General features: G+C 50.3%; 1 protein-coding gene across 6 annotated transcripts in view; it reads right to left on the bottom strand.

The window, feature by feature from the left end:
* NTM (neurotrimin) overlaps positions 1–19,671 on the bottom strand; it is a 671,163-nt gene that overhangs the window by 13,067 nt on the left and 638,425 nt on the right. For 4 of the 6 annotated variants that reach the window (XM_074936558.1, XM_074936557.1, XM_074936559.1 and 1 more), the window contains exons 5-8: positions 15,534–15,668; positions 13,839–13,959; positions 9,341–9,492; positions 5,218–5,253 (exon numbers count right to left, since the gene is read on the bottom strand). In XM_074936558.1, the coding sequence (XP_074792659.1) occupies positions 5,218–5,253; positions 9,341–9,492; positions 13,839–13,959; positions 15,534–15,668 (444 nt within the window). The remainder of the gene's footprint in view (positions 1–5,217; positions 5,254–9,340; positions 9,493–13,838; positions 13,960–15,533; positions 15,669–19,671) is intronic. The other 2 variants (XM_074936560.1, XM_074936561.1) reach the window with 1 other exon arrangement.

Genomic DNA, 19,671 nt, shown 5'->3' with positions numbered 1-19,671 from the left:
GTCCCTCATTTCCCAAGAAGCCTCCCTTCTGGAAACTGCTTCACTGACTGTCGAGGGTTTGGGGGGGCGGGCATTTTGATGTTCACAGAGGGGCTCTTAGGACATAGGGTCAGCCTCCATAGATAAGATGTTCTCTTTTCACTGATGTGGGAAAGATAAAGCTAGTACCTACGTAGGCCCAGCATGGGGACTGAACCGCCTGCCCTGTTCTGCACACCCATAAAACATTTTGAAAAATCACCCATAAGGCAAAGGCCCTCACAGATGGTGATGGGAACCCAGCCGTGCTCTCTGCCAGGCTATGAGGCATCACCTCAGAGCATTTGGTTTTACTGAAGAATCCCGCCCTGCCCGCAGTGTGTTAGTTTAATCTGCAATTCCTGTTCAATCCCAGCTTTTTTTCCATTTGCAGACAGGAATCATGCTCATGTCACAGTGCCACCATAGGACCCAGCATGCATGACCCTTCCTGTCCTGGAAGAAGGCTAGATGGACATGACATTCAAGCAACTCAACATGTCCAGCGACATGATCATGTGATCTTGCTTTTCTAGCAGGGTGAAGAAAGGACAAACAACCTCCTGATCTCCTGCCACTCCTGCAATCAACAGCTTTTTGCTGATCTTGCTGATTCCACGCAGAAAGAGTTGCAGTTCGGGGTAGCACACACACACAAAACCCAGAAAATGCTGCTTTATAGCAGAAAGCTCGGCAAATTTTCTGGCACATGCTATGGCTATAAGTGCTGCAAACTGGTAGTCCAGCTCCAAAGTGACTCCCCTTAATCCTCAGGGGATGCTGAGCCTGTCTTTGATAACCACTTCTTTTCACAATTGTTCCCTTGTGATGTCAGGAGTTTTACTCCAGTCCCATATGTGCTATTAAATTGGCTTGATGATCGCTGTGAGTCGTTAATCAGCTGACCTTTTACCAAGCGCTGATACCATCAAAAGCCAGCTTAATGCCTGGGGGATAAAAGACTCCATGGGGACTGAGCGAGGCGGTAAGACAGCAGCAGCGTGGCTCAGGCTGCTGCAAACGGTCCTTCAGAGAACACTCCAAGTGAGAGAGAGAGGCTCAGAGCCAAGATGCGATTGTGCATTCCCCCAAGCTCCCGGCCCGATGGTCTGTGTGCATGGAAAGGGGAGGCGTGGGGCATGGCAGAGTGAAAATCTCCCATCAAGTATCTTTACTTGTACAGTACCTCCAGGGACCTTGAAGAAGATATTTCAGGGTACTGATACCAGGGTACTGCCCAGGTAAGTCCGGATGCTTCAGGCCATAAACCAGTCACTAGCTGGGAGCAGGGAGACACCCACCCCGATGGGGATATTATTGCAGGAAGATGCACTGTGATTTCCTTTGAAGCATCCAGCACTTAAACTGCTTGCAACCGTGCCTCCATAGTACTTCAGTGTAAACACCACCTATGCAGTGGGCCTCCCGTCAGCACACGTAATCCACCTCCCCCAAGAGGCAGGAGCGAGGTCAACAAAAGAACTGGGGGTTGGACTGGCTTAACTACGTCTCTCAGGGGAGTGGGTTTTTCACATGCCTGAGAGACGTAGCTATGCCGACGTAAGTTCCCAGTGTAGACCAGTCCTGAGAAAGGACAGAAGATTCAATGGAACACCAGTCTGTCTCTGGAGTGGCAGTCCCTCTGTTATCAGCTCGTGTGCCCTGGCTCTCAGAGTCTCAACACACATGGGGGTTGTGTTTCAAGTGAGCACAGGTGGATTTCTGGCTCACCCTCTTTCCCAAGTGGCGTATCTGTGACAAGAACACGGATAAGCTGAAAGGCAATGACTCCTAAGCAGCAGGCTGGGTGATCAGAGATTCTAGTGCCTGACCTCCTAGGAAGGCCCAAGCAAAGAGGTGCATCTGGCCCCAAGTTCTAAGTGTGGCCAGGCTCAGTATTTCTGGGGGGAACCAATTCCATGGCAAGCGTCTGCAACAGAGAACACCCCACCTTCAATTCCCCAAGCTTCACCACAGCAAACACACCGGATCTGATACAGCACTGTGTCAACCTGGGGTATCTGAGCGGTGAATCAGGCCCAATGATCCTATCCACTTCATAAAACCTTACTGCCTTCGGAGCAATTCAACAAATCATTCTGGAAGGGTCTAATCAACTCCGCCGTCAGACTCTGGTAGGATTAGAGCTTTCTACCCCCTCAGGTTTGCTGATTTCTATTTCTATTGGGTGAACTTCATCCCTGTTTGATTCCATTGAAGGCAGTGGAGTTACTCCAGGAATGGATCTGGCCCAGAGTGTCCAACACAGCCTTTTATTGGGACGTGTCTCCAAATCCTACTGTGCTCAAAGGGAATGCTCATGTGGCAGAGACTTGTGGCGCCTGGAGATCAAAGCTGCCAAAGCCCCTGGCATAGCAGCTTGAGTCAGCTTCTTTCCTTGTGTCACAAAAGCAGGTTGAGTGATTCTGCATGCCACTGAGACACAGAGCTCATGACCTCACTGGAGAGGACAAATGGCTGGCAAATATACCCACAACCCATCCAAGAGGGACCAGGTTCCAATCTCTGTGCAACAGCCACCTTCTGAGAAGCTCAAACGGTTATAAACAGTTACCAGGACTTTGAGATGTTAACCCTGTTCTCTCTGCAGAGCTGAGTCATCTGTAAACAGTCTTAACAATTTCTACCTCTGGTATCCATCTGTCTGTGAATTGCATCCATCCGCCCCTCATCCCGCCTCTCTCCCCGCATCAGTATGTATATATGTCACATACATCTATGATATCTATCTACTGCTCCTATCTGCCGACTTATACAAACCATTCACGGTGTCCACGGCTGTCTCATTCATCCATCTCTTTCAGTGGTTCTCAACCTTTTCATACTGGGAACTTTCTCAGCCCTAGGTCTCCACTCCCATCTAGCTGGGATCTAGCTAGGACTGCCCACACCTGTCTCATTTAGCAATAAAAACAACACAAACCCCACTTCTTCAGATGCATCTGAAGAAGTGGGGTTTTTACCCACGAAAGCTTATGCTCAAATAAATCTGTTAGTCTTTAAGGTGCCCCCAGACTCCTTGTTGTTTTTGTGTATACTGACTAACACGGCTACCCCTCTGATACTTGTCATTTAGCAATATGGCTAGTCGCAACCCACCTACACCTATTCACAACCCATTAGCAATTGTGTTCACCCATCTAAAGCATCCCAATTCTTTACCTGTCTCCATCTACCATATCTCAGCCTGTATCTACTCTACCGCCATTCCTGCACACGCATCTGTCACATCTCTGTGCATTAGCTGGTTGGCTTCTGGGACAAGGCATTGTTTTTGTCTGCCCAACAACTCCCAACTTCCCTTTTTTACAGAACACTAAGGAGTTTAGTAGAATGAAGGTGAGTTGTTAGGGCTGGTGGGTACTTACACGGCAGAATGGAGGGAGGCACGAAGAGGAGAGATGCGGGCGTTGGCATGCAAGAGATAAACAGAAAAGGAAGAAAAACAAAACAGGATGAAGGGATGAGTTAATAAACGCGTCCACATGTGGGCATGAGGCGACCTTGTCTCTGTTGACACTGTGAGGGGAGGGGGGATGCAGATAAACGAACCAGTATTGCTACGGAGTCTTTTATTTTTTTAAGAACTCCATGGAGTAAGGGTGATTTTTTTCCCCATCCCTTCCTTTCGTGATCTTGACTGTATCATAAACGAAGGTCCAGGCATGTAGGAGGACTGGTAGGAATTACTGGACTCCTTCATGGATATTTTCTTTTAGCTCTGACTGGCAAGGCTGTCCATGTACCCCGCTGGGAGGATACTCACTCCTACAGCTGGTTCTCTTTTACTTCCACCTGATGCTATTTCCCCTTCTGCACTAAACTATCATGCATGTAGCCTCTCTCCCCCAGAGCAAGCCACACTGTGCCCCTTGTTATCCCCCTGTGTAGCTGGTCTGCTCAGGCCCTATCTCAGAGGGTTAATGGTGAGATGCTCTTAGCCAGCAGCTGTCATTTGGGAGCTGTCAAAAAAAAAGCCAAGGGGGATTCCGTTCGCGGAACAGTCCCTCCCAAAATAACTGCAGCACTCAGAGGGCTGCTGCTGCCTGGGTGCTCTGTTTCAGCCGGAGCCGGAGCCGGCAGGGAAAAGACCAGTGCAATTGCTGATCTGGAGGAGGCCAGTCCTAGAGCAGGGAGGAAATCTTCCACACCCTGTCCTGACCATGAACAGAGGAGACTGCATGAGAAAAGGGGAGATTAAAAGGTTGGGGACCCTCCGAGAATAACCTCAGTAGAGGTTCCCCAAATCCTAAAGCCAGCTCTCCTTTAGCCTTCCCCTGTCCAGAGATCTGGTGCATTGCTCTGACTTTGCACCGGATTCCCAGCAAGGCCTAAGAATGCTCCTGAGCCAGGGTCTCCAGCAATTGCAGGATGCCTTATCGCTGCACATCCCTCATCCCAGCCTCCTCTGCAACAATTAGTGTAGTGTTTGAGCAGTCCGCCACAGAATCCCCATTCATCCTCATGGGAGCAGCTAAGACCCTACAGTCCTTCGGTGTGTTCAGAAGCCAAGTGGCACTGCGCCATAAGAAGGACTGCAAGAACAATGGCCTCTTGAGCCTACAACCCCAATGCAGATGTGGGCACAGCAAATCCCCTCAAGACAAGGAGTTTCCATTAGTGTCTCACCTATAGCTCTCAAAGGCCCGACTGTTTGTTCTGCTATCAGGCGCTCTCAACTTCCATTGCACATTCAATGGGAGCAGCTGGAGCTCAGTACCTTGCAGGATTGGGTCCAATATCTGCATTAGGATCCAGGGGGATGTTTCACACGGCATCATTCAGAATAAGGAGAAGAATTGGGACTGGATTCCTGGGGCCAGCTTGAAGAGACCCTAGTTACAACCTTTTGAAGGAGAAGATTGCACGAGGACAAGGAGTCTGGGCGCAAGCTCCAGGAAGAGATGAAGTGGAACCACATTTTGCACCCCCCACCCCCGGAAGGAATTCTGGGTCGACAGGACAAGCGTGTCGAGTTCAAGCCATGCTATTTATGGAGACAAATTCCAGGTGACCAGTCACAGCCCGTCTACCTGCATCATCTCTGGCTGCCCTCCAGGAAGTGGTACTGGCCTCCATGCATGTTGTCAGACAGCGAAACAGGGAATGTGAGAGCAGGCAGAGATTAAAGGCAGGGGAAGGACAGCGGATGTGACACACAGCAAGAGCGATACTGACCTTGGAACAAGGTTGAGCTTGTGGGCTCACTTATTTCTAAACCAGGGGAGGAAACGACGGAAGAGAAAAATGACAAAAAAAAATCATTATAGTTCACATACCACTCCGCAAACACTGTGACGTGTAAATAAGAGGTGGGGGGTGAGGGGGGGGATTTAAACGGTTGGAGGGCGGGGCCGGGGCGCAGCAGACTCTTTCTGAAGTGAGCAAAATGAACCATGGGAAATTGCAGGAATGAGGTTTCCATGAGTTTAAAATAATAAATAACCTCACGGCAGCCTTGCAAAAGGGAGATTATTATTATAGGAATGCCTGAAGGCGCCAGCCAAGACCAGGACCCCACTGCATCAGGCACTGTAAAAACACATTGTGAGAGATCATCCCCTCCCCAAAGAGCTTACCATTGAAATAGACAAATGACAGGAGAGAGAACCAGAGGTACAGACATGGGGAAAGACTTGCCCCAGGCCACATAGTAGGTCAGTGGCAGAGCTCCAGGTCTCCTGACTCCCAGTCCAGTGCACTGTCCACTAGACCAAAGTGCCTCTCTGGAAATGTACCAACCCAATCACAAAATCTCCATGCTTGTCCTTGCTACCACAATGAAAATGAAAAGCTAACAATATGTTATTCGCCTATCAAAATAAAGTCCCCACCCCTGGGCACACAGAATTTTGCAAGGCTGTATTATACAATAGGTACTAGAGATTGTGCATGGTGAGGTGAAGCATGACAAAGACTGGATAGCTGCAGGGATGTTATATACAGTTCTAGGTCCTGACTTATCCAGGCAGGTCAATCCCTGCACCTACACAGACTCACCTGCAGGATTGGGGCCCTAGTATGTTACAATCTCACCTGTCTGACAGGTAGGGTGTGTCTTTTTACAGGAACTGAGTGTTACTCAGAGGAACGCCTCCTGCAGGGCAGGAAGCTGAGCAGCACAGAAGGGGTTTTAAGGCTCTAAGACGCTTTGCTTTTCATCCCATGATTTCCAACACCAGTAAATCCAACCTCACAACCACCCCACAGTTCACGTCAGCACGGCCTGACTCATGATTGACTGGAAAAGCTGACTCAGCACATTCCCATTGTTCCACCCCCCCCTCCTCCCCCCGGCCAATAACAGTTTGGTTTGCAGCAGTGTTAACCAATCAGCCATGGCCTGGCTCACGCTTTCAGACCAGTTCCTCAGCAGCCCAGCACAAAGTGAGGGGGCCCTGGAAGGTTCCCCAAAGGACAGGGTGACCCCAGGGTTGGGCGTTAAGAGGGAAGGTGGCCTGGGGGAAAGCTGAGGCAGGGGTCCCCCATAATGGGGATAATCTGCAAGTGGATGAGGTAATGGTGGTGGAAAGTGGCTGAAACTTGGGCTATAAAGGAGTCAATGAACAAAAAGTGGGTGTTGCTTGCCTGAAATAGGGATATGGGGGGGAGGCTTTCCAGGCAATGGGCAATCCAGTACCTCCTGCTCCCAGATTCCTTTGGTGGAGCGCCTCCGAAACCCCCACAGAAAAATAAAGCCACCCTAACCCCAGCAGAAACCACAAGGGAAGGCAGCAGCCGTAGCTGCACTGAGACATTCCTTCCAGTGCAGGCTGCTGCCACCTGCACGTCCAGGACAGGCTTAACATTCTGCAGCCATTTTACAGATAGGTAACCTGAGGCCGAGGTGGGAGGGGAGAGCCACAGGCTCAACAGTGGCGCCTAATTTTGCATTCCTCAAGTTTTGCGGACGCTCGGCTTCAGACACGTCGAGGTAGCTGACTTTCAAAGGGATAGTGCTCAGCCCCTCTTAAAATGAGATGCCCTGAAATGAAGCCACCCAAAAATCCCTTCTGCTCCATCGCATATTTTGTCCAGCTCCCACACTGTCTGGATTTCTGTCCCTTTATTTTTTTTAAAAAATCTCCCTCTGCTATTAGCAGTCACTAGTTACCAGGAGACAATGACATCATTAGCAGGGGCGGAGTTCGTGATGTTCACAGGTCAGCCCGGATAATAAGATGAGGTTCAGCCCATGGTATGGGGGATACAGGTGCTGCTAATGCAATGGAGGGTAGCGCCACAGGTGTGGTGTAGGACAGCTGGCTATGGGTGTGGGCTGGAATTGGGGGTGGGGGAATCTGGGAAGGGGGTGATAAGACCTTTGCTCCCCACTCGGTTCCTGATCAGCGGTACAGGCTCCAACACCACTGACTGCCATAGCAGCGAGACGCGTGACAAATGTGTTGAGCAATTATGTTCTCCCCGACTGTGAGTGGTGTCAGATGGATGCATCACTCTAATCATAGCTCTGGCATGTGGAGAAAACGTCTCCCAGATAAGGGCGCGGAACTCCCCATCCCGCTCCCTCCCTCCGGCAAAGTCATCTTTCTATTGTTTTTTTATGCTGCAGTAACAGAAAATGTGACCTGGAAGCTGACACACAATGACAGAGCGATGTGGGTCCTTTATGCTCTGGAATCGTGCACAGCAGATCAGGACTAGAACTTCCTTACTGGGCCATGTCTCTGTCATAAGGATCAAACGTTCCATCCCGCTCCCATGGACTTGCGCAAATTCAAATCTGGATCCAATCTGGGTTTGGGTCCGGGTCCCTGGAGTTTGGAATTTGACAGACCCAAAAACACAAATGGAAACTCAGCCAAACTGGCCAAGGTTTAAGTTCAAAACACGAGAAACCACAAAGTCTCCTGCATATATCCAGGAGTCAGCCCAAGTCTATCTGGTTTGTGGCTGTGGCTGGCTGAAAATTCCATGTACCTCAGCAAAACAATCTTGAGATTCAGGTTTGCAACAAAGCAAGTGCTGCCTAGATTCAGGCTCGGTTACTGTAGCTTTTCACGGCTCTGTGTGAAGCTGCAGACACATGACCCCACCTGGCCGACTGCCGCACACCGGAAGGGTACTCCTGTAGTTTATTACCATGAAAACTAGAGATAGGCTCCAAGTCCCAGCTCGGTAAATATCAAACTTCAGGGGTGATTGGAATCCCTAACCAGATCTGGATCCAAATTTTGCAATGCTTCCAAGTTTCAAAGCAAAGCTTGGCCGAGAACACCCTTGGACCTTGCCATATTCAAACCTGAGTCTGGTAGTGAGAAACTGGACAAACTTTCTTGCAGGCTTCCTGATTCCTTCTGATCAGGCTAAAAACACAACACAAACTGGCTATTTTGCCATTTTTTTGTATTCCCTAGTCTGGACCTGTTTTGAAGCGTTGAGGTGCCATGAACATGAGGACATAATGCGGGTGAGGGGCTATCAAAATTTCATCCAACTCCTATGAAACATGCAGTAGGTGTTTGGGGCAATGAGGTAGGTGGGTTTATTTCAGCCAAAACAGGTTTCACTCACTTTCACAAAGCCCTTTCAGATCTTAATGTCCAACTTCAATCAAGCCTAGGTTGTTTGTGGGGTGACAGTTGTTCTGATTTAGGGGCTCTCAGCTGGCCAGCTCTTAGGTCAATTCTGAGAAGTTTACAGGGTAGGAGACAAAGGACGAGAGCAAATCAAGGAGGGGATTTCAAGGAGAGGAAGGATAAAGTAGTGTGTGGACAAACCCAGGGTTGCATGGAGATGGAGAAGACTTCCTCTCTCAATGCAGGAGGTCCCTCCCAGATCAGCGCTGGGGGCATACTGGGACAGCAGGGTTTGGGGAAACCCAGGAATGAACAAACATGGAGGATGAAGTTCTGGGGGAATGGATTCCAACAAGTCAGAACTGAAGGGCATGAGTGGAAGAAACTGGGGTGAAACAAGCATGGAGACTGGATTTCCTTTTGCCTGGAGAAGAGGCCACTCATCTGCAAGGTGTTGCACTGGCAGCTCAGCCCACCTTGCTCCTGGTCCCACTATACCTGGGAATAACAGCTGAGCATGCACGATCTGCCCCTTGCAACTTCAGAACCCTACCAAAGCAGAAACAATCGATAAGAAATACACATCCCATCTGATGACATCTCCACTTTGAGATGAATGGAGGCTCCACACTGAGGCAGTCCTGTCTGTTAGCAACACCCAGAAAAAACAACCCCTGGGAGTTTACATCCTTCCATCCTCTCCCCCTAGCATTGGCTTCTCCCTACTTCCTTCTCCCCACCCTGCATGCGGCCCTACTTACCGTACAGGATGATGCTGACGTTGGTATTTCCTAGCTTGTTGGAGGCCACGCAGGTGTAGTTCCCGTAATCCTGCTCGGAGACGTTGAAGAAGGTCAGTCTGGAGAAGAAGGCTTTGCTTTCAACTTTCACCCCTTTCTGTCCTTCTACCAGCCTGAGGCGAGGGGAGAAGGGGAAAGGGACATGGTAACACCTTCAGAATGGAAGACATGGTCAGAGCAAGGGGCCGCTAACTATGCCCTGGGCTCTTATCCGTATTGCAGTAAAACCTAGGGAACCCACCTGAGATCAGAGCTCCACCATACTGGACAAAGAGAGGGAGACATTCCTTGACCTGAAGAGCTTATATTTAAACAGACAAAGGGTAGGTGGGGAAAAAGAGAGATGAAATGAATGGCCCTAGGTCACAGAACAGGTCAGCAGCAGAGCTGGGACCGGAGTCTCGAGTCCCATCCTCTGCCTTATCCGCCAGACCACACTCAGACTGCCTCAGGGCTGAGCTAGAACAAGAAGTATCTGCAGATAAGCAGAGCAGCCACCATGGCAGAACAGTCTTGGGGCTTGCAAATCTCCCAGCATAGGCGGCGATGATCACCATGTGGGCACAGCAACTCTTTACCAGCAAAACGACAGCCTCCGGGGCCTGTTTTAGACTTGTCCATACATGAGAAATAAGCACATGACCTTGGCACGGCTCCAGTCCTCTGGCATGTAGGGACTGAGCCGTCTGAACACGTGCTAGGTATTAAGATCCTGTTTGGACGAGTCCGAAAGCACTTTGGGGTTTCCCCTGTTCTTCTCTGCTTCTTCCCTCCATGACAGCTTTACACTCCTCTCCCCTCCCCTCCGCCTTAAAAATGATCCCCTTGTTCCCTTCCAAATCTGACAACCCCAACAGGTGGCCTAACCCCCTGCTCCATGGACCGCTTCCTTCACGCCTCCCTAACAAGTTCTCCTGACCCCCTTCCTCCTTAAAATCTATCCCCCCAGGCCTTTGGGGGAACTCCTGGCAGTGTGTCCACTGGACCCCAGCACTGCAGATAAATCCAGGCATGCTTTCAGGGGCACATCAGAGAGCAGACCCACAGCGGTCTTGGTCTGAGTGGAGTTGTGGTTTGGGGTTCTGCAAACATGCTGCTGAGCTCCCTGGTGCCTGCAAAGACCTTCACAGAGAGGAGACCGGAGAGAGAGGTAGATGGAGCTGAAGGAAACTGAGTGAGGATTGTGTAGTGGGAGGAAGAGGCCTGGGACATCATGTTGGATGGATGAAACGGTCTGGCAGGGACTCACAGAGATGGGAGGAGCTGGCATCGCTTTCAAGGGACACTGCTGAGGTGCTACAGAGAGAAGAGAAGACCAGAGGGACAACTGGAAGAGGAAGGAGCCCTGCGTGGGACTGGAAACAGGGGGATTGGAGAGATGTCAGGCACTGGAGACTTTCTTCCAGTCACCAGCTCCTCCAGAACTCCAGCAAAGTTCAGGCCTGGCCCAGAAAAAGGTCAGAAAGTCAAGTCTTCCCTTGATTTGAGCCAAATCTATTTGCTCCACCCTTACTGCCAAGGGAGTGCTGAGTTTAATCCTGTCGTTTGATTCAAACTAGGACCCAGGAAAACCCGCTCCAGAGAGCCCTTCTCCGGCTAGCAGAGCATGGTATGTGCCTGGCTAGGCTCTGGGAAGATTGTGAAGTGGCAGAAAGCCCTATGTATAGGAACCCTAACCCTAGCTCCAAGTACCAGGCCCATAGGAACCCCAACCCTAGCTCCAGGTATCCTACCGACAGCAACCCTAGTCCTAGCTCCGAGTACCAGGCCCTTAAGGAACCCCAACCCTAGCTTCAAGTACAAGGCCCATAGGAACCCCAACCCTAGCTCCAGGTATCCTACCCACAGCAACCCTAACCCTAGCTTCAAGTACCAGGCCCATAGGAACCCCAACCCTAGCTCCAGGTATCCTACCCACAGCAACCCCAACCCTAGTTTCAAATACCAGGCCCATAGGAACCCCAATCCTAGCTCCAGGTATTCTACCCACAGCAACCCTAACCCTAGCTCCGAGTACTCGGCCCATAGAAACCCCAACCCTAGCTCCAGGTATCCTACCCACAGCAACCCTAACCCTAGCTCTAAGTACCAGCCCCTTAGGAACCCTAACCTTAGGGCAGGGAGCCCTAGCCATAAGAACCTTAATCCAAGTGCGGGGAGCCCTACCCATAAGAACCCCAACCCTAGCTCCAAGTACCCTACCTACAGGAAAGCAGAGTGTAGGGCAGGGAGGAAGAAGGCGAGCCGAGGAGATGGGTCACAGCTGGATCGTGCTGCCCTCTCTCTGGCTAAACGCAGTGTGGCGTGACATCATTTGCAGGTCTGCCATTCACTGATTTTTTGTTTCCTCGTTTTACAACTCACTCGCCCTCCTCCCCAGCATCTCTATTTCTTCAGGCACTCTGGTCTTTTTTTACTAGCTAATTCCTCCCAGTGGGTGCCGGCTCTTCATTACCACCACCCCAGCTTGCTTTGGGTCTCATCTGACAACTCTCAATAGCATTTGGCTTCAATATGAATATGAATGTTATTCATATTAGTGGTTTAAAGGTCAGTGCAATATGGCCTGCTTCTGAAAAATGCATAGCCTGATGGCAAAATATCCTCCAATTAGTATTTAAAACCCATTTCTCCATTCCTAGGATGTGCTTAACATATGAAACAACCCTCACAGTTGGTGTAGGGCCCACATAAAGAGAGATCTATCTAATCTTATGCTGATAGATTATCCTAGGATCTGAGCGTCACACAAGCTGTTTTAATGTGTTTATCTCCACCACACCCCCATAAAGTCGGACAATGCTGTGATCCACATTTCACAGAGGGGGAAGCAAAACACAGAGAGGTTAAGTGACTTGTCCAAGGTCCCACAGAAAAGTGGCATCGCTGGGAACCGAACGCGAGTCTCACAAATCTCAGGCTAGCACCCTCGTCACCAGATTATCCTTCTTCACTTCCCATTGGGGCCTCATTCTAGCATGATAAGGGCCTTACATTTCGTCTGCCATTTCAAAGGAACTGGACCGGGAGCATCTTTAGTCTTAAAGCCGCTGCATTTTCACATACCCCCAAAGCCTGGATTTGTGCTTCCAGTAATATTCTCGGCACTTTCAGGCAAGGAGCCACGCAATCTTCACCAAGGAGAGGAATTACTTTTGCTCCCATTGCACAGATGGAGAAAAGGAGGCACAAAGACCATAATGGTTTGCCGCAAGGTCATCCAAGGGGACATTGGCAGTCAGGAACTGAAGCTAGGTTAACTGACTCTCAGCCCACTTCTGTAACCACTGGATCACGCTGCCCCCTTTCGGCCCACAAATGCCATTTACACATGCAGCATGGGGCATGCACATCTGAATTCAAGGTAACCGACTTTAGAGTGCAGATTGAGGCCACTTTGAAAACAAATGCCCAGAAGATCCATTCCCAGGCAGGAAAACTAGCCTAGGAGTTCAGATACTCTATATTGTGGAGAAAGAGTTGAATTAAATATAAATTCATGGCCTGATTTTAAGACGTGTCAAACAACTGCAGGTCCTGTTGGAATGGATGGGTACTGCATGTGCTCAGCACCTGTTCAGATCAGGTTATTAGTGCCGAGTTGGGCCCAATACAAAAATCCAGATTCGAACCCTACCCAAGTTGGGGGGAAATCTGGCTCAGAATCCAGATCAGATTTTGGATCTGGCTGGCTCCTGTGTTTATACAGGGCTGAGTCAGCTGGATCTGAACGCCACCAGCCTCTGAATTACGGGCAAGTTTGCATCTGGATCTAAACACTCCACCTTGGGCCCATCTCTCATTAGCTGCTGGTCTTTTTCCCTTTGCTCCCAGGAGCGCTGGCCTCTCTATCTCTGCAAAAGCTTCTTTTTAAAGGGCTGAACAAGATTTGGGGAGAGTAAATGGCTTGGCAATCTGGCTTCCTCTGTTCTCCTCATCATTTAATTAAAACACCCAGGACCGAGAGATGCTCAATATTTAATTATTGTTTCCCCTGCCTGGAAACTGCACCTGGATGCACTGGATGGAGAGGCCAGATGCTTTCCCTGCGCCTTCCTTGACATGCTGGTTTTATGGCTCTTTTTGCCCCGGGGGGAGGTGGGGTGGAATCGCAGCAGAATGCTGGTGCCTCTTACAACAGCACTACCAGGGCGTGGTCTATTCCCCACCTCCACCCCCTCTCCTCTCTCCTGTAGTGAGAGCCTAGCGGTCACAAAGACAGGGTGAAATCAGGTCGCTGACCCCCCTTTTCCGGTGCTAACAGGCTCTGCAGTTCACGTGAAGGCTTAACCACTCCTGCTTTGTGCAAGGTGAGTGGAGTGCAAAGGGCAGCCAGCCCAGGAGACGATGCAGGTAAATCCCCTGGGAACGGAGGTAGATAGTTTTTCTGCTGGGGCGGATGCCACCTGCAAGGTCTTTCAATCTCCCTCCACCCCCAAACCCCGTCGGATTCACCTACCTTTTGTCGTCTTTGTACCACTGGAATTCTGCGGCGGGGACGGCGGAGGCTTCGCACTGAAGAATGCCCTTCTGCCCCACGGGCACCCCGGTGCTCTTGGCGTCCGAGATGTACGGCGGGTCTGCGGGGACATGAGGGCGTGTGGGTTTCTCCCCGGGGCCTCAGAAAACCCTTCTTTTCTGCCTTCACTCCGCAAGCCTCTCTTTCTTCCCTACCTCGTGGGCTGAGCCAAATGAATCAGCTTGCGGCAGAAGGTCCCTGTGCCAGCCGCCCTCCCCTCGCCAACACGAGGCCTGTTCCCCAAGCCGGTGCCCAGTTCCTGCCACTCAAGTGCTGTTCTACAGGTCAGCAAGGAACTTCACACCCAGCACTCAGGCAGATGGGAAGGGAATGACCCCAAACCTCGTTCTGTGTCTCTAACCAGCGTGGGCCCTTCTGTCTGTCTGCCCCAGTTCACCAGCACCACATGCTTATTGGAGCCTCTGGCTTTCTCCACTCCTAACAGTTTTGTTCCTTTGGTGTGAGTGCATGTGACTTTGTGTGTGCATGCAAGAGCCTGCGTGAGAGTGCGTATGTCCATGCTGGTGAGCGCATGCACACGTGTTGGTCTGTGCACGTGTGTGAGCTCATGCACGTTTGTGCATGAGCGTGAGTGCATGTATACGTTTATCTGTGCATGAGTGAGTGCTCGCACACTCATTGTGCATGAGCATGAGTGCATGCACACGTTTGTCTGTGCATGTGTGTGAGCCCGTGCACACGTGTTTGTACATGTATGAGCGCACATGCACATTTGTGCATGAGCATGAATGCATGCACATGTTTTTGCATGAGTGTGAGCTCATGCACAGGTATTTGAGCATATGTGTGTGAACGCATGCACCGACGTGTATGCTTTTTGAGCACAGGTGCTCCTGTGTGTACCACAGTGTGTGTATGTGGAAGTGCATGCCCCCGTGGGTCTGTGCCCGTGTGTGTCTGAGTGCATGCACTCTGTGTGTGTGTGTGTGTGTGTGCAGAGGAGTAGGGTGCCAGGAGGGATGAGTTTTCTTCACTCACTCTCTTAGCAGCAGCATTCTGCTCATTATTTGTTTATAAATTCCCACTTGCTGCTCATTTCCCTCTTCACTTCTCCCCAGAGGTTATCAGCACAGCATCTCACCATGGGCTGTGAAAGCCCCATGCACACAGAGAGCCAGGGAGGTGGGGGAGTGGGAAAAAACGGAATTCAAAAACCAAACGAATGGGTAGAACTACCCACTCTGCGTATGCCCCCAGCCCCCTGCAAGGAGACACCCAGCTCGGCCCAGCCCTCCCCTCCTGCACAGATACCCCCCGTTCCCTGAAAGGGTGCCCCCAGCCCAGCCCTCCCCTCTCCCAGCCCCCTGCACAAACACCCCCACTCTCCTGCAAGGATACACGCAGCCCTCCCCAACAGACACACCCAGCTCCCCCACAGCCCTTCCCAGCCCGAACCACTTGCAGACACATCGAGTCCTCTGCACAAACCCAGACCATGCACCTTCTCTTTTGGCAGCGATACAGCCCGAGCGTGAGGGGACAATGGTCTCCTCCCCTCCCCATCGCATTGAGGGGTGCTCTCCTTTCTTTGCCCGCCACCCTGTCTTTGCTAACCGCCTGCCCCCGGCGTCCCCTCTGTGCTGCAGCCAAGAGCTGGCACCCAAGTTTACTTACAGTTCACGGTGACTTTCACTCTCCGGACGACGGGAGCTGCCACGTCGTTGGATGCGCTACACTCGTACTCGCCAGATTGCTCCTTGGTGATCCCCGTGATCTCCAGGTACTCGTCTTCGCTCACGAAACCCACAGCTGCAGGGGCCGGAAAGAGAAGGAGAACACGGGCTAGGGAGCAGCGCCACACCTGGGTTAACAGTTATGCGTGTTGAAAGGCGGGGGGGGGTGGGGGGCCCTTCAGCCGCTCTACCTACCTCCAGTGCCAGTGGGGTTTCCTGACACAGCTCATAACATGGGCCCCTTCTCCCCAACCCTCCTCTTCACCCCTTTCTCTGTCTGATGCAAGAGAGAAACTCAAGTGCTACTGTCCAGCCACGGAGTAATAAGAAATTGTAGAGCCAGGTTTAGCAGGGTCCCATGGCGGCCCATGTGCAGAAGACCCACTTCCACCCTGGTAGCATTGGTTTGGAGCCCGCAGTGTGGAAACATTCCCTTCTGGGTCAAGAGGGGAAATTCATTTATCAGGCCCTACGGACATGGTCGATTCTCTAGCAAGGCCCCTGGACTGTGATCCTAAAGAGTTCACCCTCCGAGAGGACTCGGGCACACACTGAACATGGGATTCTTCGTGTTGGATCTATACAGGGGGAGCAGTGGATAACAAGCTATCCCTTTGGTTCAGCTAACAGGCTGCCTCATCAAACCATAAAGATCATTCCAATTTGGTCTAAACGCCAGGCTTGAATCTCCATAACTAAACACCAATATCAGAAGGACCCTGAGCCAAGAAATTCCCCTTGTCCAGGACCTTTTACCATCAGCTGGGTATTAATACGATCTGACCATTGGAAAGCACCTTCCCATCCTGAAGGATCACAACACACACTCAGTTATCAGTTCATCCAGCACAGAAATGCTACCCCCTCTGGTGTGAAATGTAGCAACTGCTTCATGCTACGAGCAAAACAGCTCCCGGCTTTACGAGAGGAAGTGCAGGACACCCCGCACAATTGGACTCTGATGGTTGGAGCGAAGGCAAGAAGATTGCGATCACCCATGTTGGAATTTGTCCCAGGACTCCAGGCCTGACTTTCCCCTAGTTTAGGGGGAAGGGCTGACGTATCTTTATAGACAACCAGGGCCAGATTTTCCAATGAGCTCAGGGCTCCAAACAGTACCAAATGGGCTGAGTTCTGCTGAAGATTTAGCCACACATTTATGGGCTGTGCTCTCTGGAGGGCTTCGTTTTGATACAGTCCCTGCTAGCATGCCAAGCGCACCACAGCTGGGTATCATGGTCAGTGGAACTGGAGTCAGAGGGCCCACATTCCCTGCAGTAACCGGGACACCAGAAAAACAAGGAATGCAGGGAGTTAGGCTGTAAGCAACACAGGGACACAGCAGTGCCCAGAATTTAATAAGTTCCACTTCAGCTAAACCTGTGCTCACCTTCCTGCTTTGACAGAGAACCACGGGGGCGGTGTGGGAGCTGTGAGTTCTCTGCAGACCAGCAGCTGGCAGTGTGGGCCATGGAGCTTGGGCTGAAGCCCCCCAGAGCCCTGGATTTTGCCAGCAGAAACCTTGCTCCGCGATGGACCCAGTAGACGGAGTTTGAGCTGTACACAGGCCTGGCCATGCAGGGGGACGACAACAGCGGGAAAGTAAAACTTTTACTTTGCCTTATTGGGGAACAAGGCAGAGAGGTCTGCAGCACTCTGACGCTCACCACGGTCCCAAGCTTCACAGCAGTCCTCTGGAGAGCCATTTTTCCCCAAAGCAGAATGAAACTGAGGAGCAACCCAGATTTTTCACTAGAGACCAAGCCAGAGGGTGAAAAGCCGAGCAGGCACAACGTGCCCAATGGTTCATGCAGTGAGACAACAGCCAAGGAGAGCCGGTGGCCAGGGGTCTGTACCCGTAACGAGATGTATCCACAGTGGGAGACAGCAGGAGCGGATAAAGAAGTGCCCTGCGCTAATACAGCATTGCAAGGAACGTGGCAAGTTGGACCATTTTAGCAGTGTGCCGAAGAGCAGAAGGTCTCAAAAAGATGCATTCAGACAGGTACAAGAGCGAGACAGCACATCAGACAGTGGTGGTGACGTCATGACTCTCTCTTTGGGTCCAAGAGCATCCCAGGTTCAGGCTACTGGGACAGGAAGGCAACAAGAGACCATATCAACCTCTGTGTAAGCAATGATGTGAACAGGGAAACACCCTGCACGATTTCAGCTGGATAGCAGGGCCTCCTGCAACGTGACTGAAAAATCATTGGGAAGCTGATTGGAAACCCATACTCAGAGAGTAATTATCAATGGTTCACAGACAAGCTGGAAGGACATATCGAGTAGGACCCCACCAGGATCTGTTCTGGGTCCAGTTCTATTCAATATCTTCATATATGATTTGGATAATGGCATAGAGAGAACACTTATAAAGTCTGCAGATGATAACAAGATGGGAGGGGTTGCAAGAACTTTGGAGGACAGGATTAGAATTGGAGCTTGACAAACTAGAGAAATGGTCTGAAATAAATAGGATGGAATTCAATAAGGACAAATGCAAAGTACTCCACTTAGGAAGGAATAATCAATTGAACAATCACAAAATGGGAAACCATTGCCTAGGAAGGAGAACTGCAGAAAAAGATCTGGGGGTTATAGTGGGTCACAAACCACATATAAGCCAAGCATGTAATACTGTTGCCAAAAAAAAAAGAAGCAAATATTGTTCTGTGATGTATTAGCAGGGGTATTGTAAGCAAGACACGAGAAGTAATTCTTCCGCTCTACTCCATGCTGATTAGGCCTCAGCTGAAGTATTGTGTCCAGTTCTGAGCCCCACATTTCAGGAAAGATGTGGACAAATTGGAGAAAGTCCAGAGAAGAGTGACAAAAATGATGAAAGGTCTAGAAAACATGACCTACGAAGAAAGATTGAAAAAATTGGGTTTGTTTACTCTGGAGAAGAGAAGACTGAGGGAGGCCATGATAACAGTCTTCAAGAAGGTAAAAAGTTGTTACAAAGAGCAGGGTGATAAATTCTTCTCCTTATCCACTGAGGAAAGGACAAGAAGTAATGGGCTTAAATTGCAGGAAGGGAGATTTAGGTTAGACATGAGGAAAAGCTTCTTAACTATAAGGGTTGTTAAGCACCGGAACAAATTACCTAGGGAGGTTGTAGAATCTCTGTCATTAGACGTTTTTAAGAGCAGGTTAGACAAACACCTGTCAGGATGGTCTAGATAATACTTAGTCCTGCCTCAGTGCAGAGGACTGAACTAGAGGACCTATTGAGGTCCCATCCTGTCCTACATTTTTATGATTATTTGATTTGTTGGGGTGAATTGGACTCAAACGCATGCTTTACAAACAGCAGATGCAAGCAAAAATGTACAAAGAGCACAATGCAGCCCATAGGAAAATGTGACCTTATAACAACTGATCCAAAATATAACAGTTGTTTCCAGCTCAACTTTGTGGTGGCAGAAGGTAAGCACCACAGATCCCTCTTGGGAAATATGGCCATGCAAGCGATGGATCCGATCAGGTTCAGCTGCAATGCAAAAGAGGGAGACCCATGGACAATGGAGACCATTTAAGAAGCACATGGGGATATTTTCAAAGGCCTTGCAGGAAAGCTGCAACTAGAACTAGACCCTGCTGTGGATTCGGTGTGCTTACCATGAAGGAAAATTACAGTGGCACTATGTAATCCAGTACACAGGGAGCCTGAAAGCCTGCAGAGCAGGGGTATCTTAGCACCTGTAGAGGCCAGCACAGCTTGGGTAAGCAGCACAGTGGTGGTAAAGAAGTTATCAGGCAAATTAGGCATCTGCCTAGACCCAAAGCCACTCAACTGAGTATTGAAAAGATGCCACTATTCACTGCCCACAACCTCCCAAAGCCAGAATCTTTGTGTTCTGTGATGTGAGGAATGGGTTTTGGCACATGAGCCTGGATAAAGAGTCCGGTATGCTGACAATGTTTACAATGCCATTTGGTTGCCACAGATGGCTGCGCATGCTGACGGGCATAAGCCCAACACCAAAGGTGTTGCAGAGAAAATTCGCCCAAGCGCTGGAAGGACTGCCTGTGGTGAAAGTAATTGCAGATGATATCCTTACTGTAGGTGAAGG

The sequence above is a fragment of the Natator depressus genome, chromosome 22 (genome assembly GCF_965152275.1).
Source record: "Natator depressus isolate rNatDep1 chromosome 22, rNatDep2.hap1, whole genome shotgun sequence".
In the NCBI taxonomy this organism is placed as follows: Eukaryota; Metazoa; Chordata; order Testudines; family Cheloniidae; genus Natator; species Natator depressus.
This window is presented reverse-complemented; position numbering and strand designations above follow the sequence as displayed.